We start from the raw sequence: 27,354 nt of genomic DNA on the forward strand, positions 1-27,354 counted from the left end.
AAATAATAACGAAGGAGGGGTGGTGTTGAAGCGGGGAACGAGGTCTGGGGGCGCTGGAACGTGGGAACTAGGATGGACTGGGGTGAGCAGAACGTGGAGTCGGCGACTCAAGGACCTGAACAATTCAACAAATCGCACACGTTCGATTGGGCCAGCAAGGAATGTCTAAAAAGGGGGAGTGGACTGATTCGGTGGAGAGGAGCTGGATAGCCGGCTGCTGCCAGTCTGCCCGCCAAGACTGCGCTCGGCCTGGAAAAACGCTCCAGCCGGGTCGAGAATGGCTATGGTACGGAGTACTCTGTCTGTCTCTCCTGATTATGACCCTTGACTTGACAGAGCTTACCCGGGTAGGTATTATAGCTACTATCGGGGAACTCTACGGCATCAACATGGAAGACTCCCGCCTCTGCATCATGACCCGTTCATTAAGATTACTTCATTATCACCGACCGAAGCCGTGGCAACAAGCACGCCCAGTGCGTCCTAGTCCTGCGGCCACATCCTGGGTTCTAAGCTAGGCACAGCGTCAGGGTTCTAAGCACGCTACTCAGCCGGCCTGCATCCTGCAGCAGCCAAAGCCCCCTTGCTTAATTCCTGCCAATCTACCCCAGTAAAGCGCCCAGGAGTGCTGAAATGACCTGAGCGACGGCGGAGACGAGAGGAGCTGATTGTGTTAGCACTGGTCATACCGGCCACGGACGAAAAGACAAAAGCCTACCGATATCATTGACGAGGTCCCTGACATTGTTGGCAAACTCCTCAGTCAAGAGCAGCGAAGCGTTGTTCAGCAGCGTGGTGATTTTGTTGAGAGTCTCCTCGTTCAGGAGGCCGCCGACGCTCTCGAGAAGAGCAGGGATTTGGTCGATGAGGTTCCCAACAGCATCGCCACCAAGGAGATCCGCTGCGGTACCAACCAAGCTCTTAATCTGAGCGGTGGTAGGGTCCGAAAGCAGTTCTGCGAGCTTGGTCACGACCGTGTTGATATTGTTCAAGCTGTCGGTGGACAGGAGGTCCTTGATGGCGCCCAACGATTCGGTCAAGTCTCCAATAAGACCGCCGAGGTCTGTCTGTCGCTTGATGAGGACGTGGAAGTCGTCCGCGGTGATGGTTGCTGGGACCGCAGCTGCCTTGGGATCGGGCTCCGCGGCGGGGATGGCGAACGCAGTCACTGGTAGCAGAGCCGCGGTAAAGTACTGGAAGAACTTCATGTTGGGTTTATGAACTGTGCAGGAGTGCTTGTCAAGGTTGAAGGTAGCAATGCAGTGATTTGCTTCCGGTGGAGGTGCTGGTCAGGCGACTGAGCTGGCTAACTTCGCTCGGAGACGTCTTTGAGCTCTTTATAGCTGGCGTCCGTCTCTTCTCCGCTGGCCTTGGCGGCTATCACATTCTTGAAGTCAATATACCGATCGATCACCTTCACGAGGCTATCGTTGCTGTTGCGGAGATGGTTGCGGGGTCCAGGGCCGACAAGGCCGCGTTGGGCCTGTTGCAGTGGCGATTGTCATTGTAGAGACCTGGAAATCTGCAATTTGACTTTCGTATTCGCATTGTTTTCGACTCAGTTTCCATGACTCGGGAGGAAAGGGTCAGATTACTTGCTTCTGAAATACTGCAAGGGCTTAGTGATTTGAATTCGCAGCGCAGAGTATAAGATCTATTGGAAGGTAGTGGCGGCCAAGGATGCTACTGCTATCCACCCGGCTACACTCCGGAGTGTACTGGCAGCGACTCTAGCCAAGATTGGCAAAACTGACCTTGTCCCTAGATTGAGCACAGCGTGACTCGATAGGAGGATCAATGTCTGTCCAGCCTTGCTTCCCGCCTCCAACATGACATGGATTCGAGATCAACACGTCGCAATGTCTCACTCCAGCCTGCTTTGACCTCAGCACGACGGAATCCAAGCGCCACCCTCGGTTGAAACAACCCGCAACGATGAAGATCAATGAATGACTGACAGTATGCTAAAAATGAGGTCTGGGCTTAGATGGAGCCAGGCACCGCGGCGGTTGTTCGGATCTTTCCCCGCAAGACCCTGATTCATGCGGGCCGAGTCAGATCTGCCGTATACAAGCCAATCGCAACAATTGCTCATAACAGCCTCTCAAGATCTCCGAGGTTTGACAGCGGCTTCGGCCTACAAAGGCGCAAGGATTTTGTATTCGCACTCGACCAATGGTGCCAGAGCAAGCCCTGAGTCGACTCGCTGGTGCCTTCAGATGGCTTACCCCAGAGACCACTCGCATGCCCGATCGATATATCCCCGCATTTTGGTATAAGTTTTACCGCGTCGCTTTGCACATGGCCTGTAGTCTGATGGTAAACATGTTCAATGCCACTTGAACGGCCCTTTCGCTGAATCTCAACTTCATCCGGCAACCACAAACAGCGTTTGAGTATGCACTTCTTTCGCTTCATTGCCCCCGGGCTCCTGGGCACCATCGGCGCTCTTGGAGCCAACGAAGTCACCGCTACAGTCAACGCGACTGAGATTCAGAACGCTGCGTAAGTTCTTTGTCGTGAGGTCCCTTCAACCAGCTAACATTTGCATAGAGACGAGCTCCTCTCCATGTTCCCAAGTGCCACCCCTTACACAGTGAACTACACAGCACCCGGTGGCAATCTGCTGCAACCCCCATCGTCGCTCATCAAGGAAATCATCACCGCCGTCCCTCCCACCGTGCTCGCGCAGCTTCTGGTACCGACCGGCCGCAGCTCCATCGCGTCCGAGTTCCAAGCCGGCAACACCCCGAGCTGGTATGAGGACCTTCCAACAGATGTCAAAAGCTACGTTCTTGCAATGAAGTCCCAGGTTGATGAGGGCGACGTCGATCTTAACGCCACTCGGACGCCTGCGCCGACGTCTACCTCTGAGGGTGGAGACAGTGCAGAGAATGATAGTCCAGCTTCGGAGACGTCCAGCGGCTTTGCCTCGCATGCTACTGGTGAGGTTGCTGTCGGTTTGCTCGGTGCGCTGGGGGTACTTGGTTTGGCTGTGGTGCTTTAGGGCTGGCGTCGGAGGGGGTGCGTCATTGGGGAAATCGCTTTGCGCATCGTCTGCATGATACGGAGCTTGGCACTATCATAATACCCCGAGCACTAGGCGATAACGGGGTATCATGGGAATAAGCTACGATATCCATTGGTCTACGTTCTCTCCAACCTAGCTGCGTCGCCCTCTTTGTAGCTCGCGACTCAAGGTTCACTCTACCCTACATTACACCCAGCTGCAGGTAAGCCTCTCAATAATATCAATGCATATCTCCCATCCATCCTTCCAGTAAAGCAACCATTGCGATGACGTCGCTCCCCCTGCGCAAACACATATATTAACTGACTCAGTGACCCCTTCTCCGCAATCTATCCCGCAGCCCGTCATGACTCTGATTGGAAGCCATGCACCACCTTGCAGACCCCTGCGTCGCCAACCCTCTCATTATCGCATTAGTCTCGTTCCTAATAAGCACAGCCCGTGGAAAGAAAAGATTACCTAGGTCGTGTGCGAGACATGATACGTAGTTTGGCGCTCTTGCGTGCAGCAAGTCCATGGGAAGAGTCCTCAGCCGTTGAAATGAAGATTACGGGCGAGAGGGGCTTATCTTACGCCAATTAGAAGGTAGTACCATGTGAATTGAACCTTGGACTCTTCTGTCGTAATTTGTAAGACGGCTTGGCCACGGACACGTGTGCGGCCTTGCCCTAGTTGCGTTCACCGGGGTGTGGCAGTGCCTCTAGATGACGGTTGTAACTTGAGTACTGTCAAGCTATTGTCGGCTTGATGTTCTCGCCAAGCATAACCTTAGGGACAGAGTTGAATGGTGAGATTTAAGGAACGATAAATGTCGTTGACTGAGGTGCATTACAAGGTAGGTAGGTAGGTAACCTTAACCTTTCTATATTGCGGAACTCGCATCTAAATCCACCCTATCCTCACGATAATTACTGAATGGTGCTGTTTCTAGATGGAGGTGAGTATGTAGAAGCGCTACTTTTTTACTGTCTTGCCCGGTGGTACTTATCTACTGCAGGATGCTGAACGCAGCACAGGCCTTGCAATGGCGTGAATTGAGAGGGAAATCACACCCTGCTCACATTCAAGTAGGTGACATAATGTCCCGCAGCCACGGAGCCCGTGCGCTCTACCATCGTAAGCACCAGCTAGAGGTCATTTAGGACATTGTGCCCCCCAAGCCCTGTACGCTTCGAGTCATTTTGGTTCCGTTCAATCTGTGCTGATGGTTCGATCGAGGAGGGGGGCATAGGTAGCTTTCTAAGAGCTCATCGATTCTCAAGCTTCCATGCCGAGCAGACCGCGGAATCTGGGGGACTGGAGCCAGTGCTGGTCAGGTGGTATACCAATTAGCAATGCTTTTGCTGGTCCAGATTATGGCTGTGAACGATGGAGTCTTGCGAAACTCAGCATGCACCCCAGCCCTAGGCCAGGATGCCGTGGGGCGTTTTTGGCGATCGCCGACCAAGAGAAATACAGTCCCATGAAAGAGGGGTAGGTTTCCCGGCGCAACTGCCAAAGCCTTCACGGCACGATAGATATAGGCGACATCAAGTAGGTTGGGGAGCGCTGTCCCGGTAGCCGCTGCGACGACATTTACCCGGCGGGGCTACTGAGTGGACAGGGCGTTCCACCACTGCGGAAGCCGCCCTAGCCTGGCTAGAACATGGACCAATCGAACTGCTCAGAACTGATCCCGCCTCATTCTCCGCATCCTTGCACCGTACAATGTTATTGCCCACTGGGTACAAGTTACAAGGTGATCATAGCTAGAAGAGACCGGTTCTTGCACAGTTTCTTCAAGAATATTTTCTACGCATGATGACGGCAGTATCTGGGGCTCACTGACGGACTGGAGAAGATCGTGACGCTCGGCTTATGATTCTGCCGGCAGAACAAGGGCCTACCAGTACGGAGTCTGCCAGTCCGTGGTCCGATTTACCCCGCGCCGTACGGAGTATGGTAGTTTCCTCTTGAACTCCGGCAATTCAGCGAATAACAATGGAAGTGCGAGAATGATTGGGTTCTATTGAGCCGTTACAAGTTTTCTTTCCTCTGCTGACAGCTGTTACGCCATGTCCCAGACCTGAAGACACGGTCGCACGAAAACGGTCGGCCCTTGCCCCTACCATGGATCGACGAACTTATTAACAACTCGCATTATCTCGAGAATCGACGCCTTTCCTTGCGAACTATTCGTATCGAATTCGATGACGCATCAGAGCACAAAGAAGAACGCCCCTTCCACGCGGCCGGCACAGGAAAGACCGATGTTCGCGCGATTCCCCGTGGTGGCCTTGCCTACACGCGATCGGAGAAGACAAAGGGAAGGGAGGAGAAGTCCGTCGGTAGAATCACGAGGTCGAGAACGTCCAGTCCATCTTCTTGCGGTTCCGTGAGCCCGTGCGGAGTGAGAGTTCAGTGGCTGACGCGGTGCGGCTTTTGCATGTCACCCCGGCTGCGTTGCGACCTGGGCTCAGCGCACGTTATCTTGGCTCACCTGTGAGGAGTCTTCACCTCTCCGCGGGAATGGTACTCGCGTCGACTTCTGGCGGTCGGAACAACAAGGTGCGGGCGGAACGCGGACGGGACGGTGAAGACCACGCGCACGAGATCCGCGCGAGCGGGAGGACCACCTCGTTGACACTTTACGCCGAGAGTTCTGACCCGGGGTTGGAGGTTCAGCATCGGTCAAGTCAGCCGCGTCCGTCCAACCGTGGTTGAGGCGAGTTGGTTCAGCGGGTATGCAAGGAGGAACCAACTCCAGCCGGTAAACTCATTCGTGAGAGCTCTGACTCGAGGCGCACGTTCACGTTGTACAAAGACGGCACCGTCCTTCCAACCATGGTCGGGGCTAGGTGATCGATAAGGGTGCTGGGGTTTTCAGCGCAGCGCAGACGACCTACCAAGTTGGCCGTTATTGTCAAGCATGACAATAGGCAACTTTGAGGGTCGGCGATCCGCGGACAGGTTGGCTCCGGGGATGGCACAAATGAGCGATTCATTGCAAGCCAAACAAAGCGAGCGACAAATGGCAATTTACTTTCTCGCCAATTGAATCTTCGTCTAAACGGCTAGGTCAGGCTTTTCCAGACGGGGGTTGGATCTCACTTCCTTTGTTTTGGCTTGGACGGCGTCACCAAGTACTATCATACTCACTTACTCACTTTCTGACATGTGAGACACGGGATGGACGATGCGTTTCACGGCCTGGATGCTCGAATTGCTGAAGTCGCAGAGAAGTTCTGGTGTCGATGGAAATATTGTTTCGGAGATCGGTTGGTAGACCCGGTGGCCATAAAGCTCGCGAAAGCCCCCTTGGTTCTCGACGTGACAACCCTGCATAACATACAGGCCCACAAACCACCTATTCGACCTCCCCGCAGCTCGCAAAATGCCAGTCCCAAAGAATGGCGGAAAGTTGGCCTGTACATCTCCAGGACGCCCTGCCTATTTACCCCGTGGCTAATAGAGGCTGTCTCAGTTGACGTTGCCCGTCTCCTGGACCAGGCTGGCATTCCCAATGTCCTCTGGGGATGGCTGGCCCTAGCCCTGGCTGCGTCCGACCAGGGTAATCACGTATGTTATTATTCCTCCGTTTAAATGTCTCACACTGACAGCTGCGCCAGGAAGTTCAGTTTGTTATCGCAGATGACAAGGTTGACGACGCCAAAAAGGTACTTGCTGCTGCCGGCTTCACAGCCTGCACGCACCCAAAATGCTTCGAGCTAAGCGACGACCGGTTCCCTGAAGACCAGTGGCGCGACATCTTCCTGAACGGGACCCCGGAACAGCGAAGTGCGGTAGCGATCGCATCGATGGCGTTTGACCGCTACCACCCCGTCGCCGCAGTCCACTATCATACCGAAAAGCAGTCTGACGAGTATCGCCTCCTGTCGCTGTACAAGAAGTCCGCCCAACTCTGGTGGCTGCCAACGATGAACGTCGGGCCTCCTGCAAAAGACGACAGAAACCTCACCACCTCCGACTCCAACCGCCTGCCAACAGGCAAAAATCGAACTGGTCCTTGGACGGGTCAATATCCCATCCAGGTGCTCACGCCTTGGGCGTTGCTCGAAGGTCTCATCTTTTTGTTCTGTCGGGACTTTGGCCATCTCCAGGAGATGGACCAAAAGCTCTGGTTCGGCATGATCCTTTTCTTCATGCCCCACGACGACGAGGTCAGATACAAGATCGGGCCACGTTTTGTGGATGCCTGGGGCGCAGTCAAATCTCGTATACCCGAAGGCATGAACCAGTTTGTGCCCTTTTTCAAACTCAGATCGGAGCTGATTTTGGCGGGCGAGCTGCCTGATATCCCCCCGAACAAAGCACACATGTTTGAATAATAGGCTGAGCACCATGTTGCGATGCTTCTGAGGCTTCCGCTACGACTCATACTGTTGTGGTGTCTTCGCTTGTTGTTGCTCTCCGCTACTTCTTTTGGTTTACCTGCGAGTATTCATACTCGTGTGATGTCAGCGCTTGTTGTTGCTCTCCGCTACTTCTTCTGTTCTGCCTGCGAGTATTCGTGCTCCTGTGGCGTCTTCACTTGTTGTTGCTCTCCGCTGCCTCTTCTGTTCTGCCTGCAGCATAATGAAGGGATTGTGCGCCGATGGTGGTGGTTCTCAGGCGGTGTCCTTTGTCTACAGCACAATGAAACAAACATTCCCATCGCGGGGCATCTCTTGCCTTCGCTGCTCTCCTTCCTTCTCTCCGTCTCCATCTCCTTCGCTAGCTCTCCGTTTCGCTGTTCAACTCACTCTTTTCGCAAGACCACTGCGCCGACCTCTCTTCTTCCCACCACGAACACCGAGACCTTGTCCCAATCTCCGAACGATGACCTCCAGAACGGAAAGGCTTGTTCTCCGACGAGTACTGCAAGTGCTCACAGTTGCCCATCTTGACGATCTTTCCATCGTGGTCGCCGGTGACTACGCGCGGGTCCATTATGGCCTAATGCTACCTCCCATTAGAGTAAGTCATCCAGCCCCGAAACGTGTGACTAGGAAGCGTCGAGCTAACCAGTGGATTCTACAATAGGAGATAACGATCATGGTCGCCCCTATTCCTGGAAATGAGAATCAGGACGCGCGCAGTCCGGACGTCCGCTGTGCCCGCGCCCTCCGGAATCACCGCGAACATTTCTCGTGGAGCCACCACGACGGAATTATCGACCGTCAGACCGGAACACGGATAGTTTTTATACAAGCTGTTCTTGTGCGTCCCAGGCACCATCTCCATCTTCATGAGCATGAACTGTCACTAACCTTGTTCTACCTACAGGCCCCGCGCATGACTCCGCTCGCGGAGCTGGTGCGAATCGAGTTTCTCCCCGTGATAGATCCCGTGGATTACCTTACGGCATTCATCTGGCATTGCAGAACACTGCCGCCAGACACCCAGCTGCGATGGTACGCAGATGGAACAGCGCCTTGAGCAGGGCCAGCTGCTCAATCCAAGCGATCACCAGCGCGATGCAATCCGGTTTGGCTTCGGCAACTTCGCGGTGCACGTCTCCTCCCCTGGGGAATCCCATATTACGCCGCTCCGGGCACATCCCTCCTCTAAGGGCCACTCCTAACTTCCCCTGGTCGCCGCTTCTGCGTGAGATGTTCCGATTTCTTTATACCCCCGAGAACGCGCAATGGAGAAGCGGTAGTGGCCGGATGCCTCTTCAGGTTTTCATGTAAGAACAAGAACTAATAGTTGTGTGTTACCAGGAATAGGGTATAGATGCTTGGGACACTAACTACGTGGTAATGCATACTTGCGAGTTGTTGTTGACCACAGTATCGACAAGAATTGACTCGCAGTTGCTGTGGTCCTCGCTCAGCTTGACAGGTTAGATGGCCTGAAATCAGCCTGGGGGCGTGAAGGCCTTTGCAGGTGGTGAATGTAGCGCTGCTTGTATATCCTTGGACAGCGTCAATTGTGAGTTTCTACGAGACAGCGCTCGACCATTTGAAGTTACTGGGAACGTGATTTGTGGACCCATCACACCAACAGGGTAGGGTATGCTACTCTACCAACTCAAGCCCACAGAAGGTCTACTCTGGGCATTTGATATTAAGACCACATTGCAAAACCAGGCCTGATATAGACCAAAGTACTTCTGATACCACTACGCTAAGGGGACCAGGCAATACAGAGTCGGTCTGACATGCGTGACAATTATGAGTCTTTTATAAAGACAAGTGTGGCATGGAGTGCCAGCCCTGCCATCCCTTCTTTCTTCCAAAATAACCGGGGATCACCTGTACACGGACAAGTCAGTTAATATATGGTCAGACTAACTTTTGGCCATGCTTTACCAGAGGACCTACCACTTGCCCTTACACCCTAATCAGAAGATCGCCCAGGCGGTATCCTGCCTGGATACCACGAGCCTTCTCAACCATCTTAAGCCCATTGTTCTCTTATCACCCACTTTGTATACCAGCATAACGCCAGCAATAAACTCCAAACCCGTCAAGTTAGCTGCCCCGACTGTATGTCACGCTGCTGCAAGCTAAACACCATGGCCAAGCTACAAAACCGTGAAGAGTCTTCTTACCGGGCCTCGGCTCTACCGGAAAGGTGAAGAGCCAGCCTATCACGCTGAAGCCAGGAGCACTGGTTTGGACAGGGGTCAGAACAATAAGCAATAAGTCTAACTTTCTTCAGCTCACATTGGATGACCGGTCTGTTTATCGCGTCAGAGCATGCAACGCAGGGAGATGATGGATCCTATCGCCCAACTACGTAGACAGTCGGCGCTTGAGTATATCCTATACCACCTCATCTTGGTAAAACACATGCATCCCTGTACATACTGCGTCTTACGCATGCCTCCACCTGTACGTGTAGTCTCCGGAGCCTATTTGGAATCAAGACAAAATACTTTCATGCCTCTGCAACCATCGTCTTACGTGCATTCTGTGCGACATGTTCGTCCGCATTGCAGCTCAGGTTCGGTGGATAATAGTGGCAGTTGGGAGCTTCAGATGGCGTAATCCTAATGCTCCATCACGATGCTAATAAAACCCACCGTATGAAAGGTGAATCAAAGCAGGGATTTCTCGGGAGAGCTGAAGTAACCCCAAGGGCACCTCTTTCTCTTTTTCACGGCTAAAAAAGCGCTGTGCTCTGCTGGAGATCCTTGAATAGTAGCCCTACCGTAGCTTCAAAAGTGTGATTCGGTTTGGTTCGGTTTGCTCCGTGTCTTGGACTTTTGCTAACCACTCGCCTTCTAATATGGTTAGGTATATGGCCTGGCGTTGGGAGGTGAAGGGATGGTAAGTTGTGGTAAGCACAGCAAAATGCAATGCGCCATGGCGACACGAGGGCGAAAACCGGATTTTCAGCATACGTCAAGTGGACGGCTTCGGATGTTGTCTGTCTGCATTAACTGGTAGTCAGCGATGAACGAGGCGTCCAGTGTCATTATCGTAGGAAGACAGCTCCATAGGTTCCTCTGTACTGCGTAACCAAGAGATCTAGGGCAATTGAAGGTGGGATTGCCACTGAACCGGCTCGGTGGGAGAGTTAGGGTTTGTGCTGTTGCGCAAATCTCACGCAGGGTTGGCACCGGCCAACCATGGCCTCTCCAGCTACTCCGGCTGCTCTCCTTGTGAGGTCTCATGAGCAATCGATGCGACATGGGATTCTGACATGCATCGCCTTCTTTCCTGGCAGAGCTCCTTGCGCTCCCATTCGGTAGCGTACACTGGCGACCCCGGGATGTAAGCTGGGAGCAGACTCACGCCACCGTTGCAGGTGACCCTCCACCTCGATTGAATGTTTCTTTGGTGGCTCTATAAGATGGCCGTCCGCACTTGAGATCGACTTCAATCTTGAAGCATCCGCATCGCTTTGACATCCTTCAATCCAGTTCCCAGAAAGCTCGCTACAACTCATACTGCCCCGACAGCCTTCCGCAACCATTGAACATGTCGACCACTCAGGGAACTGCGAAAGACGAGGAGAATACACCTCCCCCTGCTGTACGTCTGGCTGGCTTCACTCTGTTTTCTTTCCTCGCGCGATGATCAAATTCCCCCAACTAACCCCCCCTTCCACCTACAGATTCCATACATTGAGTTTGGCTTTATCGGCAACCTCGTCGACTTCTACAGCGAACATGTAAGGCCATCCGCTACCCCTTCTGAGCATCGCCACGATAGCTTGTTCTGTGGACAATTGCCATAGAACCGCTGCCCCTCTCGACGATCACGTCCCCAGTCAGACGGCCACGCTAACGCTTAGGTATTTGAACGCGAAGGATGAAGACGGAACTGGTAGGAGCTCGCCATGGCCATATCGAATAAGCATGCTAAAGCTACTTTGTATCCACAGGTTTAACCTTGCGGGAGTTTCGGACCTTCCTGGAAGAGGGAGAGGGGGGTAAATACGCGGAAATGTTGTTCCTGCAGAGCGACTCCAATAAGAACCAGAAGCTGACTATGCTTGGTATGTGTCTATACTACTGAGTCAGATGGCCAACCCAGTGCTAACTTGCTTTGTCCTTTGTTTCCCAGAATGCTTGACGTTTGCTGTGAAACAGGAGAGGGATAGCAACTATGAGAATTGTATCATCCTCACGATGCCCGGGAGCAGAAAGTGAGTGCTGCTGATGCATACCTACATCTGTAGAGCACGGCATCACTCTGGGACATGACGGCACGGGGACTCATCCAATGCCGTGATATTTGGGGGTTGGATCTTTTGATATGTGTGATGAACTGTTGAACCGTGGCCTTTGAATAGTTAGTACCAGATTGAGAGTCATGAATTCTGTTTGCTTGAGAGCTGCATTCATTCATATAGTAAAATCTACCAGTCGTAGTCTAGGCCACGAATACCCTAACATAACCAATCCACAGTTCTTACAGAGTGGACTGTGTGCGATTGTGCGTGGTAGGGTGCTGCTAACAACGTATGGGGAGTATGATTTTGCAAAGAGTACACAGCTGGGATGGGGCCCTACCTTTTGGCAATTGTCGCAGCAGCTCAGACGGGCGTACAGGATACTTTCTGGTATTCCTCCTAGCACAAGAGCAAGCCGAGAATTGATCCACCTCTTGATACTTATCCAGGAGGATACGATTTGTTCAACGTCTCCCGTATTTCATGCTTGGGACTCCAGTTAGAGTGGGGACGGGGCCGGGCATATCGGGCTATTCGTGCCTTGAGAATATGACACTTGCGTTGGACTCTTCTGCCAATGGAGGTGGCTGCCACGGTGGACAGAGCTTGGTCACCGGTTACAAGCTTCCTGCATGAGCCAGCTTCCAGCGCTGCAAGGTACATGTATGCATTTAGTAAAATCTATACCGGCGTTGATGGCGAGGAGGCATAGTCAAGAGCCAAGTTCCGAAACCTCACGGGCTTGGACCCTTATCTACTCTTAACTCAACCCCAAACGGGTGATGAGAAGCAAGCTCTTGAGCGAAGTCTTGGACCATGAGCCTTGCGCTCCCTTCGCAATGCACCTTCAACCGGATCCCTGTTCTTCTACCGCACAACATATCGTGCCTTTTGTTTTAACGTCCAGGAAATATCGTACGTTGCGTCCACCTGCCACCAAAGATACCATGTGAGGGGATCGTAGTTAGGTAGTTGATACCTATGGAGGTGCAATGAAGCGAGTCGCCAACTTGGAAAGTCCAAACATCTCCCCATTGTCCATGGGTCTCGGCCATTGTTTACTGATCACTCAAACACACTGCAAACAAAGCTTCTATCAGTTCAGGGCCCAAACGCCTCTTTGTTTGGCTCAAGCTCTCACGTTCTCCTTGTCCTGGGCCATCTAAATCGCTTTCTGAACAAAGCCCTCCCATATCGCCCAGCTGGATCTTTCTGGGCACGGCGATATTTGTGTTTCCATGCAGACCATGGCCTGTTGATACTCTGCTCTCAAAGAATACATTGATATCATGACTGATTCTTTGTTATATTGCACATTGACCAACGTGCCAGTAGACAGCGAATGAACAAAGTTCGACCATGCTGTTGAATTTGAAACCTTCCTTCTCCAAACCTCAGAGCCGACTCCTACACAGACCCCCGGAGTCGCCAAGTTGCCCATTACACGACGGTCTATAACCATCGGGAAGCGAAATACGGATAATCCTCTTCGGGGTGGGCTGGGAGTCTGCCTTCAGTGATTCGATACACCCAAGGTCCAGATTAAGGGTTTCAGTATGGCTTTGCCTCATGAGGCGAGACCGCATTGCAGATGAGATGATACTGAAGACGGGGGCACGGCGCATCGAATAGAGTCCAGTCCGTGCAGCCCTTTGATGCGCGGATTGTATTGCGGTAAACTGCTGGCCGCAGGGAGCGCGGTCGACGAAATCATCAAAGCAGGTCGCACTTCGGCTGGTCGACAGTTGTTCCCGAGTAGGTCGACGACCATCGGTATTTAGAGAATCGTAGCCTTCGATGCTCAGTTATAAAGGTGCTTCCCTCTTATTCATTCGACGGTTCGTCGTTGCGTGTCTGGCCAGCTGGTCCCTCAAGACGAATGTAGGCTGAAACGTATCGCGATTGATTGCTTGTCGCCAGCTTCCTGGGTAGCTCTTGTGTTGCTATTTCTGTCTTCTTTTGTTCTACCGTACACGCGCTTCTCAGGTTCCAGTCGATCTTCTGTACCTATCCGCACCGCAGGAGGTTGAAGCTCTCCGTAGGACTTCTCTACTTCCTCATCAACCGGTTAGTAAATTTCCAATGGCCCGGCGGTACCCAGCACTCAACTCAGAAGTGAAATGATCATTGACTAGGTGGTCAGATGATGTTGGCTGTGAAGGGGCAGCGGGCAAAAGTGGAAGGTTACCTAGGTACCAGTAGACGAAACTGGGCTTCTGCTTCCTCCTACCTCCACTCCCCATCAATCTACGCCGGGCTTTCTACAAACCCAATGAATACTCACGATCAACCGTGCATTGCTTCTCTACTTCTAGTCTTTCCATTCTATCGCCCCTGTCTTCGCACCTATACGCAGCCAGATCTAGAATTCTGCGGCCGTTCATGGCGCTGTGTTCCTCGGAACTTTGTGAGTGGCAGCTTCACCATGATAACTCTTAATCGCGTTATGAGAGAAGCCTGTGACTTCCCCTACCCTTAGGTTTTGCGACTTGAGACTTACCTAGAAATGCCAGTTCCCCGATCATCACGCAGCGATTGGCTTGATACAGAGGCTTCGACGCCAGATTGACCCCGTACTACGTTTGCAAAAGACGAAGTTGCCGACAAGCTGGAAGGGAACGGAGCTGAAGCTATCAATCGGATTCCATATCCGGCCTATATTGTCCCTACGTCCATCGTCAGTAGCCTCGTATCCGCCGATTTGGCGAGCGGCTTGCCGGATGCTACGATGCGTAGCGGAATCCGCAACAACGTTGAGGTCAAAGCACATTGAACTACGGTTGTGGTAGGAAGGCTCGAGCCGAGCGAAGAAGACGGCTGACAGGGAAGATGATAGGGCTGGACAGCTTTGCAGGACCTTCCGGACCACTCCTTCCAGTGCGTCACCGAAGGCAGGATCGCGAAATTTCTTTTTTCTGGAATGGACTGGATGTCGCATGGAGTTGATGAAAGGTTGTCAAACGCTCTCCCGGGGTTGGCGGCGACTCCGACCATGGGAACAAGCACAAAGGCAGTTGATGGCATGAACGACACTTCTGTTCCCACCAAACGCCCGTTTCGTTCCAGACCTTTCGAGAGTACCAGGGATTCTTTCGCAAACAAGTCAAGCGCACTAATGTTGGCACTACCCTCATGGCATCTTTCAAAGTCTGAGACTAGCATAGCCCTCTTGCTGCACTCCATGGTGTCTTGACCTGAAGAGTGAACTGGCAGCCTTTCATCGTCTACTTTGTTGTTCTCCGTGAGCTCCACCTAATCAAACAAGTCCTCGTCGCAAGCTCACTCTTCGGTCCCGATAAAGACTAGGGTCCAGAGGACGTTATTCATGGGCTTTCTAGTAGTTCAGCTCGGCCCCAACGCCGACCTCTACACATAATGTTCAGTCGTTACCCTCTCCTGCTTCGGCGAAATTAGACGCCCAGAACCTACACCAAACAGTCCCGTAAAGCAACGAAGCTTGGAGACCTCAAATATCGAAACCGTTTGTTGCCGAGTGCTGATACCTAGAATGTTGGGATATCGGGCTCCTGGGGTAATTTCATGTTGTTCTACGGTATATGCGGACACTTGATGATTGCCTTTCGCGCCCTCGTCTTCGGCGGCCCTGTTGGTCGAAAAGTCATTTCTCAGCTTAGCATCTGATCCAGATTCTGAGCTCACTAGGAAATGTCTGATGAAACTGCGAGCTGAACTTCGTAGCCTCAGACTTCGACCGACAATTGCCCATGCCCAGGTCGCCCATTTCCCTCTCTCTATTGTCCTTGACTATTATTCTACATGTGCTCTTTGGTATTAATCCAAAAAGTGACCTCAATCTACTCAGTACAACGACAACTGAGTAAGCAGATGAAGTTGACGCGGCGGAGAGTTAAGGTATATCAGGCTCTACAATAGGACATTGCCATTGTATTTTCTCACTAGGCAATATGCCCATATGCTACCCATAAACAAAATGACTCAAATCGTACTGTGCTTAGAGAGGTCGAATGGGAAAGTAAACAGATGCCTCCCCGCAGGCCGCCAGCTGGAGGCATACGCCATAATTCCAGTTATTGTCCTTAATCACCATGAATCCTGCCTTTTATTAATCGCAACTTTTGTTCAATATGAAAGATTCAATGGAAATTGATCTGTGGATTGATTGTCTGGGCCAAGTGAGCTGTTTGTTGACTGTGTTGTGGTGAAATTCTTCCTTGTCAACCTCAGCTCTCCTTCCTCTCCTCCCCTCTCACTTCTTCTCACTCGCCCACCTTGGTCAATTCTTCATTCCTCTTCCCTCATCATTTCATCTTCTTTCTCTTCCCCCATCATCTCATCTTCTTTCTCTTCCCTCTCCATCCTCTCGCCCCTCTCCCCCACTCTTATTCTCTGCTCGACTCGCAGCCCTTTGGCTTTCCCCAACACTTACTATTCAATTCATCTCCTCACTTTCCCTCGGTGTTACAGCAGTCCATTCGCTTCTTCCCCGACTGCCTTTTTACACCGATGGACGATCACCCTGGACCTTTCCAATTCACGACCCGACAGGACAATACCTCCGTCAGCATAGGAGTCCCTTGGACAGCTGTGTTCGCTGAGGTCGATGAACATGACGAGGTGACAGAGGTCATCGGCGACCCAGCAGACAGATGGGAGCAGGAGACTGGAATCTCAGTCCGCGTCTTGCCTCAGCCCCAGCTGGGCGTGTATTCATTATTGTTGATAGGGTAACAACTCCTTTCTCCTGGGAATACAAGTGTTCTAACCAGCATCTCTCCTTAGGCTCCGAATCCGATACCGCAATACCGACGATGGCAAAGTCCGCGAGCAGGACGCCTATGTCTACCTCACGGAAGCAATCCTCGAAAGCTACCGTGTGAAGCGAGTTTTTCCGGACATCGAGCGAAACACGCAGTGCCAGTCTCAGTCTCCCCTTGGAAAATTCCTCAAACAGTCAACGCTCCCCTATAAACAAGTGTGGCGGCTACAAGTTCGGCTTCGCAATCACGATTTTCTCGATGCGTACCTTTTCAACAATCGCACGTTTGGCGACCAGTCAGCTACAATGGAGCGAATTCGCGGTTACTTGAAAACGCATGATGTCCTCACATTGTACCTGCGTACGTCTGGCTCGCCCGAACAGTCCTTAAACAATCTGCGTGAATATATCCAACGAGACCGGGATGTCAATCCGTACGATGCCTGGTACCCTGCCGGTCAGAACGTGCACATCCTCTCGGCGAAAAATTGCCAGTCCCCAGAAAGGCGCCCTCGAGTTGAATATATGACCAGAACCAACTATTTGTGGTGGAGCGACTACGCGACCATTCTTGAATACAGTATTGTCTCGGAGAATGATGAGTCGGTTAGGGCTATTGCAGCTCTCGAAAACCAAGAAATTCCATTGCGCCTAGTCACCCTCCCCGACACTTAAGGAGCACAACTCCTTGGATTTCTCCAACCGCAGCAGACTCAGGCAGACAAGGCACTTGGGCTGTACCCTTCCGACCAGCTTTCTATTTTGTTCAAAGACGACGAGGGCCGTCATGTTGACGAATGGGAGGCAGCGGTAATCAAGCCGACATCCATAACGCCTTCGCAATTTGTACCTATATTATTAAATCGCCCAAGCAAATATGGACCCGGCAAAAAGCTCTCTCCACCCAAGCTAAATGCAGTCGATGTTGCGGGTTAACCGATTGCGAAAGCAAAGCACACGATCATGAAAGCTGTTCCCCATATGGTGAACGTCGAAGTCAGCTCGTCCGACAATCCTTTTCGCCAACAACTTCTAGCCTTGGAACACCTCTGGAACAGCCCTAGTCCCTTCCGACCGGTTCTACTATCGAACCAGCTCTGGAATCTCTCGCCTGTAGATATGTATGAAGGAATGAGGCTAGATAGTCCGCGAATCTCGGCCGGCTTCAATGGAGAACAAATCTATGGATACCGGTCTCTTCGCAGCCTCCCCGGCGGAGTTGGCGTCTTCCAGGGGCCTCCGGGAACAGGAAAGACCTTTTGGCTCCTTCGGGTGCTTCTCCCAATTCTTGTTAACGTTCCCCGACCTCCAAGAAAACGTCAAACAGTCATAATCCCCGGGCCCTCCAATGATGTAGCAGATCACCTTGCCGTTGAGATGCAGTCTTTAATTGATAAGACTCACCCGCGCCGGGGGCTGTTTGTTACCTACACGATTCAAGACTAAGGACAGCCACGGCGCGCTCTCTCTTAACAAAGCAGCCCGCGGCGTGTCTGGCTCCGTCCATGACCAGCTTCCCCAACGCTACTACGACTACGAGGCAGAAGAAATATTGGAAGACCTCGTGACCACTCTTCTGGCTTGTATGGCAGTGGATTAAACTGCACTTGGAGATCCTATTACGGACAATCCAAAAGTGGACTGATTAGGACTCGCCTACCGCATGCTAGAGGTGTCCGGTATTATCGAGCGCCCTTGGTCGCAGATAGAAAGGTTCAAAGGATTCCGAGACTACTTCAACGACTACCAAGACCAGGAAGAAAGGGGCAATCGTATCAAGAAAAATGCTCTCAAGCGGAATGACGACGATGATGAACTTCGAGAGTTTCACGACTCCACACGGAGACTCCGGGACGCCGTTTTATCAAGGACAAATGTCCTGGTATGTACGCCTTTTGCCGCAGGAACCCCTGCTGTCCGCGAGAATGTTCACCCCGATGTTGTCGCAGTTGATGAGGCGGCTCGTCTCGCTGAACCGGAGCTCTGGCCCGTCCTAGCGTATCACGACCCTAGAGTGCTGCTTCTCGTGGGAGATCATAGACAGCTGAAACCACTTATCTTTAGCAAGCCACCAGAAGCGCCCTTCAGTCTCCCGCTAGAGCTATCACTATTCTCGCGGCTAGTTTTCAATGGGCACAAAACCGTTGTCTTCCTGGAGCAGCACAGAATGAGCTCGGAAATATGCGAATTGCTGTCTGTTATTTTCTACGACGGGAAGTTACGCACTGCAGCTATATTGGACGCTGTGGTCGGGGAGATGAATGCCCGCGTTGTAACTCATAATGGCTGCAACACCACTTTCCGTAAGGAATCGCCGTTGATATTCGTCAATGTATTGGGTAGCAAAGAGGAGAAGGAGGCCGGCTCGCGCTCTCTTTTCAATCATCCCAATTGCGCAACTGTTTATGCCCTGGTCCGAAGTCTCATGGAGCATCAGGTTGCCGCGAAACACATAACGATTATCACACCATATCGCGCGCAGACCTATCAGTACAGCAACCTTTTCCAGGACTTCCCCGATCCCAGCGAAGTCAGAGTCCACACCATCGATAGCTATCAGGGATGTGAGTCGGGTGTGGTCATATTCGACACAACGGTGGCTACTTCGACGCGCTTGGGGTTCCTGGCTGATGCGAATCGTCTCTGTGTCGCTCTCCGTCGGCCACGCTCTGGGATGTTCCTAGTCGGGGATTGGCATAAAATCCAGGGCCCTCCACATTGGGAAGACTTCCGGAACGACGGACTTGTGTATTCCTGGCGTGCGTCAAGCGCTCAGGGACATCGACTTGAATACCTTAGACATTGCTGGAAGTGGGTGCCTGAGGCCACCGGCGGCCTTGGGGCTCTGGTGGAGGAAGGTTCTTCCGGCCCAAATGGCCACCTGTAAAACTCTTTATCTATCCCTAGAATATTTAGTTAGTATACCATGCAATATAAGAGACTTTTATATATAATAATTATTTATTTTTTTAGTAGGTTATAAGCCTGGGTTTACTTAACTTATATACCTAATTAAAAGTCTTTTTTTTTAAGTTAACCTATACTAACTAAATACATGGTATTTCCTTATTTTACTATCTAGCTTTATTATTTTTAATTTTACTAGTTATTATAATAATTAAAAAGCCTTATATTTAGGGCAAAACTTTTACTATAAAAATATAAATATTATAGCTTTATTTTTTTTACCTTAAATTTTTTATTTTTTTTTTACTTTTTTAATTAGCTTTTAACTTTATAAATACCTGCTTTTTAAGGCTATATATATTTAATTTTTTAATAAAAATAAGTTCCCCTTAGTAGCTAAAAAGTTTTAAAACCTTTAAAGGTATTATAATACCTTTAGGTTTCTTAATTTAAACTTTAATTTTAACTATTTTTTAAAAATTTAAATTAACCTTTAAATATTTAACTAGCTGTCCCTAGTTACTAGCTTTTTTTTTTATAACTATCCTAGCATAGGCTTTAGCCTATTTAACTTTAATTTTATTATAGTAACTTTTTAGGGTTTACCTTTTTTTAATTTTTAATCTTATTTTTTAAGTAATTTAATTCCTGGTACTTAAACTACTTTAATCCTTTTATTATTTAATTTTTTTATACCAAGCTAAAATAAAAAAAATAACCTTAATTAAAGCGGAGAATATCCTGGTTTTAACCTTAAAAAACTAGTAGGTTAAATAAAACTAGTAAGTATTTTTAAAACTTTAAAAGGCTGGCTATAACTATTTTTTAAAGTAATTAAATTAAAGGCGCCCTATAAAAATCCTTATTAATTTTTTTTTATTATATTAGCTTTAGCAGGTAAAAATACCAAGACCCCTGGCTAATAATTTATTATAAGCTAAGCTAAAAATATAAGTATTAATAATAAAGTTTTAATTATTATTATACCTTTTGCTTAGCCTATTATTAAAGCTATTATTATTAAAGTTATTATTACTAAGCCTACGCCCCTAGTAAATTATAATAAAACTAAAATTTAATAGTAAAACTAGGACTGTACCATGGCCTTAATTTTTAGTTATTTAAGGTTTAATTTATAAAACCTTTTTATTAATAAATAAATAATATATAAACTACTTAATAAGATTAAAAGCTACCTTAAACCTAATATTAATATTATAATTTTTAAGGCTTAGGCTAGCCTAATATCCCTATTTTATAATAAAAGTATTTTTAATTTTAGTAAGAAACTTAGGAAGATTTAATAAAAATTTATATATATTAATATTACCCTTTTAATTAAGCTTATTATTACTACCTTTTACTAAGCCTTAAGTAATTAATTTAATTACTTTAAGGCTATATACTTTAATAATTATATTATTAAATACCTTTTAGGAAACACCACCATGCTAATTACCTTTTTAAATAATTTTATAATTATTACTAAATTTATTAAATTAAACTAGAACCAGGGCACTAGTACCCTAGCACTTTTTTTTAATAAGGTATTTATAAAACTTAATATTAAATATTATAAAAACTACCTTAATATTATTTAAATATATAAAATTAAGGGTACTATAAATATTATTATATATTATTATTTTTATTATAACATGCTTTTTTATAGTTAAAAAACTTATTATTAACTTTATTTTAAGCTTAAAACCACTTAAAAAAACTTTTAGGGTAATAAAAGCGCTAAGCACCCTTAAAAAAACTTTAAATTTAGGAAAAATATAAAGCCTATATTTAAACTAGTATTTATAACTTAAATTAGCTTTAACTTTAAGTAAAAACTATTTAAAATAGTTTTATTTAATAAATTACCCTAGATAATAACTATATATAATATATTACTTATAATTACTTTTTATTTCAGGACCTTAAGCCCTATACTAATTTTAATATTAAAAATATTAGCTTTAAAGTTTTTAGCACCTAGGGTATTAATATTATTAAAAATTTTTATTATATTAATAGCTAGCTTAAAATCCTAGCTTTAAATAATATTTTATATTACTTAAATATATTTTTTATATTAATATTTATTTTTTAGTTATTAAATAAATATTACTTAGTTAGCTTTAGCTAGTAAAATATAAAAGCTAAAAAGCTATAAGGTACTAATATTATTATTTTATATAATTATAAATTAGCTTAATATATAATTATTAAAGTTTATAAAGTATTTTTTTTTAATTTTTACTAGGGTTTAGTAATACTAGCCATTTTAATACTAATAGCCTTTATTTTTTAGGATAAATTTTTTTAGCTTTAATATTAATAAATAGGCTATATTTTTAAAAATTAGCTTAATAAAATAAAAAAAGTGATTTATAATATGCACATGCCTAAAGGCTATATTTATAAATTTTATATTATTATATACTAGCGGGTTAAGCCTTATAAAAATATTATAATATTTATTAATTAATTATTTAAATTACTTTATATAAATGTCTTCGGCCTGTATTTACTTTTATTTAATAAAAAAATATATATTAATTTTATTATAAATAATAAATCCTACTATTACTAGGTTATAATACTAGCTAGTAAAAATAAATTTATTACCTAGGCTTTTTTTATTATTTATTAATATAACATGCCTAAACTCCCACTGCGCCGCGTATGCTATAATTAAAAAAAAAAATATTTATAACTTATAATATTTTATTTATAGCTTTAAAGCTATTATAAAAATATTTAGTATAAACTAGTATAAATAAAATAGCTATATTAAAGTACTTATTAATAAGCTGCTTGGCCTTATATAATTTATATTATATAATATTAAAGCCCTAGCTAATATATGGTTTAAGTTTTATAAAAATACTAGTTATTTATATAATTAAACTTTATATTTTATATTAAATAATATTATATTATTTGAAGCCTGGTATAGCTACTAATTAAATATTTTTTATATTTATATTTTTTAGTTTAAGGTCTATATTCTAAACCCACTAAAAAAGTAAAAAAAGCTTTATAAAAATAGTAAAATAAAAACTAAAAGGCTAGTTAATTTTAATAAAAAAATAAATAAGCTATACTAGGTTTTCCTAAATAATAGCCACATGGTTTTAATATATAATATTAATATTATTAAAAATTATTATATTAGGCTAAACTTTTTAAAAGTAACTACTTTAGCACCTCCAGGGACCTTTATTTTTAAGGCTTTACCTTTTTTAGGGATTTTTATTTTTAAGGCCTTATTTTTAAGCCCTTTAGGGATTTTTATCCCCAAGGCGCTACCTAAAGCTTTAAACCCTTTAAAAAATTTTATTTTTAAGGCACCCGAAGCTCTAGTATTTCCAGGGATATTTATTTTTAAAAACTTATTAATTTAAGTTAATACTAACCTAAATATTAAAGGGAACCCTAAAAATAAATCCCTAAAGAGCCTAGCTTTAGGAAACCTTTTTAGGTATATAAACCCTAAAAATCTAGTAATAAAAGCCACTAATTTAGCTACTAAAGTTAATATATTTTTAAAAAACCTAAATTTTAGTTATAATACTAGCCTAGTATATTATATATATACTTAAGTTATTATAAATTTTAAAAAAGTTTTTTAAATTTTAAACAAGCTAGCTTATTTATTTTATTTTTAAAATATTATTAAAGTTATATAAAATAGGATTACCCTAGCTAGTAAATCTTATTTAAATAATTTTAAAATATTAATTAATAAGCCTAGCTTAAATAATATTTTAGTACTAGCTATAATACTTTATAAGTAAATTTTTAAAAAAAAATAAATTAATAATTTAGTAAGCTAAGGCTAAAGATAAATAAAATAAATAATTTAAAAGCATATAAAAAAATATAATTTTTTAATAAAAAATAAAACCTAGGATTTTATTAACTTACCCTTTAAAAAATACTTACTTTTTAGTAAATAAATTTTAAAAATTAAAAAAATTAAAAGGCTAGATTTTTTATTATAAAGCTTGCTAGGTAGTTTATAGCTTTAAGCAAGTTTATAAGCTTAATTATTATAAAACCTTTACTAGGGTGGTAAAGCTAATAAGTTATAAGCTTTTTTTTATTATTATTACTATGCTAGACCTTAAAATTAAGTAAATAAATATAAAAATAATATTTTTATATAAAAATATTAATATTATAATTTTTATAAAATAACCTTATTTTTTTATTAATAACTTTAAGCATGTTTATTAGCTTTAAAAGGTTTTTTATAGCTTAAAGTAAGTACTATAAATTTAGTATTAATTATTTATAAACTTTTTAATTATATTAGGCTTTTATTTTATTTATTTAAACCTAGGAGTTTTTATTAATAATAAAATTTTTATTATTATATATATAAATAATCTTTTGCTAGTTAGCAGGAACAAAGCCTAAATTTAAAAAATTAAAAATACCTTAAATAAGTACTTTAAAATATTTAATTTTAGCCCTTATTACTATTATCTTAGCATAAAAATCTATTAAAATTAGGCTAATTAAATACTTTAGCTTTTTTAACTTAGCTATATAAATAAAATCCTTTACTAATTTAATATAAATAATTTTAAAATTTATAGCATGCTAATAAATCCCCGCTTAAAGCTAAAGCCTGCTTTTAAAAAGTACTTAGCTTTAATAAATATTTTAAAATAGTATTAAAGCATTATTAAATTTTTAATATATTTTATACTAGAACTTGGGCTAATATTATTTATTTTATATTTATTTTAAGCTATTTTTTTACTAAACTTATAAAAAAAATATATAATAATTATTAAGTACATGTTTTACTATTTTTAAGGCTTTATAAACTATAAATTAATATTTTTTAAAAATTTTTAACTGCTAACTAGCTATACTAATACTAATTAAAATAATAACCTAAAAATATATTATTTTACCTTTAAATATATATTTTACATGGGCTTTATAATTATTAACTAGTTTTTTAAGTATTAGCTTATTATAGCTTTATTTTTTTATAAAGCTAAGTATATAAAAAAATATAAGCTATTAAAAAAGTTATTTAATTTTATTACTTGCTAGGAAAGCTTATAAATACCTAAAAAAAAATTTATTATTATTATAATTTATAAAAATAATAAAGGTATTATAATACTAGCTAGTAACCCCTAGTTCTATACCTAGAGTAAGTATATTAATATTTAATATTATTTTATTTAAGAAAAAGGCTAAAGGTATTATTAATATATAGTTTATTTTTATTAAAWAATAAATAATAAATAGCCTTACTAAGCCATTAGGGCCTAAGGTATTTAAATACTTTAAAGCCTTATTAAGGATTTTTTTTAAACTTATATAAGTGGGTTTTTTAGGTAGTTTTTATACTAAAATTAACCTTTTTTATACTAAATTTATAATAACTTATATATTATAAAACTATGCTTAATAATTTTTATTTTTAGCTTATTATTACTTTATTCCTATTTTTAAAAATTAATTTTATAATAAAGGTAGTATAATATTACCCTGCCCTAAAACCTTACCCTAGTTTTATATAATATATTAATTATAGTACTAAAAGTTAATATATTTTTAATTTAATTTAATAAAATTCCTGGTACTTTTTATATTTACCCGCGGGAGATTTTATTTTTAAATATTAAAATATAGGCTTACTAGTATAACTAGCTTATTAATTACTTTAATTAAAATTTTTATTTAATATTTTTTTAGTTTTTAAAATATAATTATATTACATGGTTAGCAGCCTTTAAAACCCTAGGACTTTTTTAAATTAAATAGCTAAATAATATTATTAGTTTTTAGTATATATAGGCTGCTATAGTAATCTTATTTTTTAATAAAAAAAAATATTATTATTTAAAATTATAATCCTTATTATAATCCTACTAGCTTATACCTTAAAAACTTTATATTTAAGGCTTAATTATACTTATTATAGCTGCTAGGCTAATACTATATTATTTAAAATATATAATATTATACTAATACTAAGTTTTTTAAAAAAAATTAATATTTAAAATATATGCTTTAATAAGTTTAATATATTATTATACTAGGTAACTTACCTTATATTAAAAATTAAAATTTTTATATAACTTATTATATACTAGTTTATTATTACTAGTTAATATATTTTATATAAACTAGGCTTTATTTTTACCCCTAAAATAATTTTTATATACTTTAATATTTATTATTATTTTTTTAATTATAAAAAGGTTATATAATTTATAAAAAAGCTAGTAAATATATTAGCTAGCCTTTAAATTTATAAATTACTTAGCTTATTATTTATTATTTAATTTATTTTAGGCTACCTAGTGCCCAAAGCTTTTATTAAAAATTTATTATTTTATATATTTTATTATTATTTACTTATATTTTTAGGGACTGCTTTGGCTTATTAATACCTAAAACTTTTATTAATACTTATTTTTTTATTATTTTAATTACTAGCTTTTTAATACTTACTTATAAATTATACTTTTAAAAAGCCTTTTTTTAATACTAATAATTTATAACTTATTAATTTAAAAAAAACTTTTTTTATACTAGTAGCCTATAGCTTATTAATTTAAAAAAGTTTTTAATATAAATAAAAAAAAGTATTAAAAATAAGTACCTAAGGCTACTAGTGGCCTTAAGGCTTTAATAAAAAAAGGGTTTTTTAGCTTAAATAACCACCTATAAAACTCTTTATTTATCCCTAAAATATTTAGTTAGTATACCATGTAATACAAGAGACTTCTACATACAGTAACTATTTATTCCTTTTAGTAGACATGTGCGACGCTTTCTTAGCAAGATTGATGCTGCCGCTCCTACTCCAAAGTCTTTCCAGCGGAACGTTGACGCTGCCCTCCGGCGCCTCCGCCCAGATAGACGAAGTCGACAGGGAGGATCTGACCAGATTACTGCAACCGCAAGACCGGCGGAACCTGCGGATGCTTGTGCCTGTACGCCTGCCGCGACTGTTCCCGTCAATGTGCCAACGCAGAATGGAGAAACGGCGCAGCATCCTGTCAGCAACTTCACCATTGGATCTCTAAGTCTGGCTGCCATGTGGTCGACAGAGGCTAACGAAGTCGTCGCCGAAACTGCACCTGCGCATGCCAATGTCTATGCTCGAGGTGCCGCATCACCAGCCGATACTCGCCCCAATGGAAGCACCAGTATATCCCTCGTTGGCCCAGAAAGAATAAACCAAGGCAGCACCGCCAGCTAATTTCTTACCACACCTTTGCCGTTAACCAGCAGCATCGTCTCCGTCAACGGCATCATCGTCTCCGACACCTCAAGTGTCAATCACCTCAATGCTGCTCCACAGGAATCCCCTCATATCAACGGCAATGCCATTGCGGATATCACACCCACAGGCGCAGCCGATGAAATGGCGAGTACTCTGGATCTCGCGTCCGAGTTTTCAAACGTGACCATAACTGCCAACAACCATCCCGCGCTTGTAAACGGTCACAGCCCCGTTCCCCGCCAGGTAGGGCCCTATGAGATCGGCCCCTATATCTCGCAGGTCCCCGAAGCCGCTGGTCACACCTTCACACATCCGGAGCGCCAAACAATTGCCGACCTCATCAACCATTTACTTGCGCTTCGACGGCGAACCTTTTCTCCATCCAACGAGAGCACTAGCGAGGTCTCTAGCATCGTGGCGGAACCGGATCTAAATGGTCGCGTCACGTTCTCAGAAAATTATGGTAGTGGTGGCTCGGGCTTGTGGTGATATCGCTCTTCCTAGACATGTATCTAGAATGTTCCCTTTGGCATGTGCTCCATAGGATCTGCCATCTGTTTGTCCGCCAGACATGTTCATTTAGCACCCTCCGCAGCACTCTTGTCGAGTTGGACACACTGATGCTGGTGCCTTGATATATTCTGTCTGTATCTAATAGATATGAAGAATAATATTCCGGATCTTCTCAAACATGTTCATCATCTCCTGGTAACTGTCGCACGCCTTCTCCAAGTGCCCAGGACGCGAATCGACGATGATTCCTGTAAGAGATGGCTATTTCCTCCAGTCTGCCCAGGTCAGTCCTCTGAAATG

The 27,354-nt window shown here is 43.7% G+C and overlaps 7 protein-coding genes across 7 annotated transcripts; 6 read left to right on the plus strand and 1 right to left on the minus strand.

Annotated features, from left to right (window-relative positions):
- Positions 1-602: 602 nt before the first annotated feature.
- DSM5745_03613 (uncharacterized protein) lies at positions 603-1,208 on the minus strand (the record flags this gene model as incomplete). Its single annotated transcript, XM_026745629.1, has 2 exons — positions 603-664; positions 719-1,208. 2 exons carry the CDS (start codon positions 1,206-1,208, stop codon positions 603-605), a joined length of 552 nt encoding a protein of 183 aa, XP_026606495.1.
- A 1,190-nt stretch (positions 1,209-2,398) lies between these two features.
- On the plus strand, positions 2,399-3,007 carry DSM5745_03614 (uncharacterized protein; the record flags this gene model as incomplete). The annotated part of the gene is made up of 2 exons (XM_026745630.1): positions 2,399-2,505; positions 2,554-3,007. 2 exons carry the CDS (start codon positions 2,399-2,401, stop codon positions 3,005-3,007), a joined length of 561 nt encoding a protein of 186 aa, XP_026606496.1.
- Positions 3,008-6,199: 3,192 nt separating this feature from the next.
- Positions 6,200-7,359, plus strand: DSM5745_03615 (uncharacterized protein; the record flags this gene model as incomplete). Its single annotated transcript, XM_026745631.1, has 2 exons — positions 6,200-6,589; positions 6,640-7,359. The coding sequence occupies 2 exons, from the start codon at positions 6,200-6,202 to the stop codon at positions 7,357-7,359; spliced, it is 1,110 nt and encodes a 369-aa protein (XP_026606497.1).
- A 490-nt stretch (positions 7,360-7,849) lies between these two features.
- Positions 7,850-8,594, plus strand: DSM5745_03616 (uncharacterized protein; the record flags this gene model as incomplete). Its single annotated transcript, XM_026745632.1, has 4 exons — positions 7,850-7,987; positions 8,054-8,230; positions 8,297-8,424; positions 8,474-8,594. 4 exons carry the CDS (start codon positions 7,850-7,852, stop codon positions 8,592-8,594), a joined length of 564 nt encoding a protein of 187 aa, XP_026606498.1.
- A 7,529-nt stretch (positions 8,595-16,123) lies between these two features.
- Positions 16,124-17,051, plus strand: DSM5745_03617 (uncharacterized protein; the record flags this gene model as incomplete). Its single annotated transcript, XM_026745633.1, has 2 exons — positions 16,124-16,344; positions 16,400-17,051. The coding sequence occupies 2 exons, from the start codon at positions 16,124-16,126 to the stop codon at positions 17,049-17,051; spliced, it is 873 nt and encodes a 290-aa protein (XP_026606499.1).
- A 988-nt stretch (positions 17,052-18,039) lies between these two features.
- DSM5745_03618 (uncharacterized protein) lies at positions 18,040-19,263 on the plus strand (the record flags this gene model as incomplete). Its single annotated transcript, XM_026745634.1, has 1 exon — positions 18,040-19,263. One exon carries the CDS (start codon positions 18,040-18,042, stop codon positions 19,261-19,263), a length of 1,224 nt encoding a protein of 407 aa, XP_026606500.1.
- Positions 19,264-26,074: 6,811 nt separating this feature from the next.
- Positions 26,075-27,030, plus strand: DSM5745_03619 (uncharacterized protein; the record flags this gene model as incomplete). The annotated part of the gene is made up of 3 exons (XM_026745635.1): positions 26,075-26,248; positions 26,378-26,475; positions 26,547-27,030. 3 exons carry the CDS (start codon positions 26,075-26,077, stop codon positions 27,028-27,030), a joined length of 756 nt encoding a protein of 251 aa, XP_026606501.1.
- Between the last annotated feature and the right edge of the window lie 324 nt (positions 27,031-27,354).

This window comes from Aspergillus mulundensis (genome assembly GCF_003369625.1).
Source record: "Aspergillus mulundensis strain DSM 5745 chromosome Unknown scaffold_2, whole genome shotgun sequence".
In the NCBI taxonomy this organism is placed as follows: Eukaryota; Fungi; Ascomycota; class Eurotiomycetes; order Eurotiales; family Aspergillaceae; genus Aspergillus; species Aspergillus mulundensis.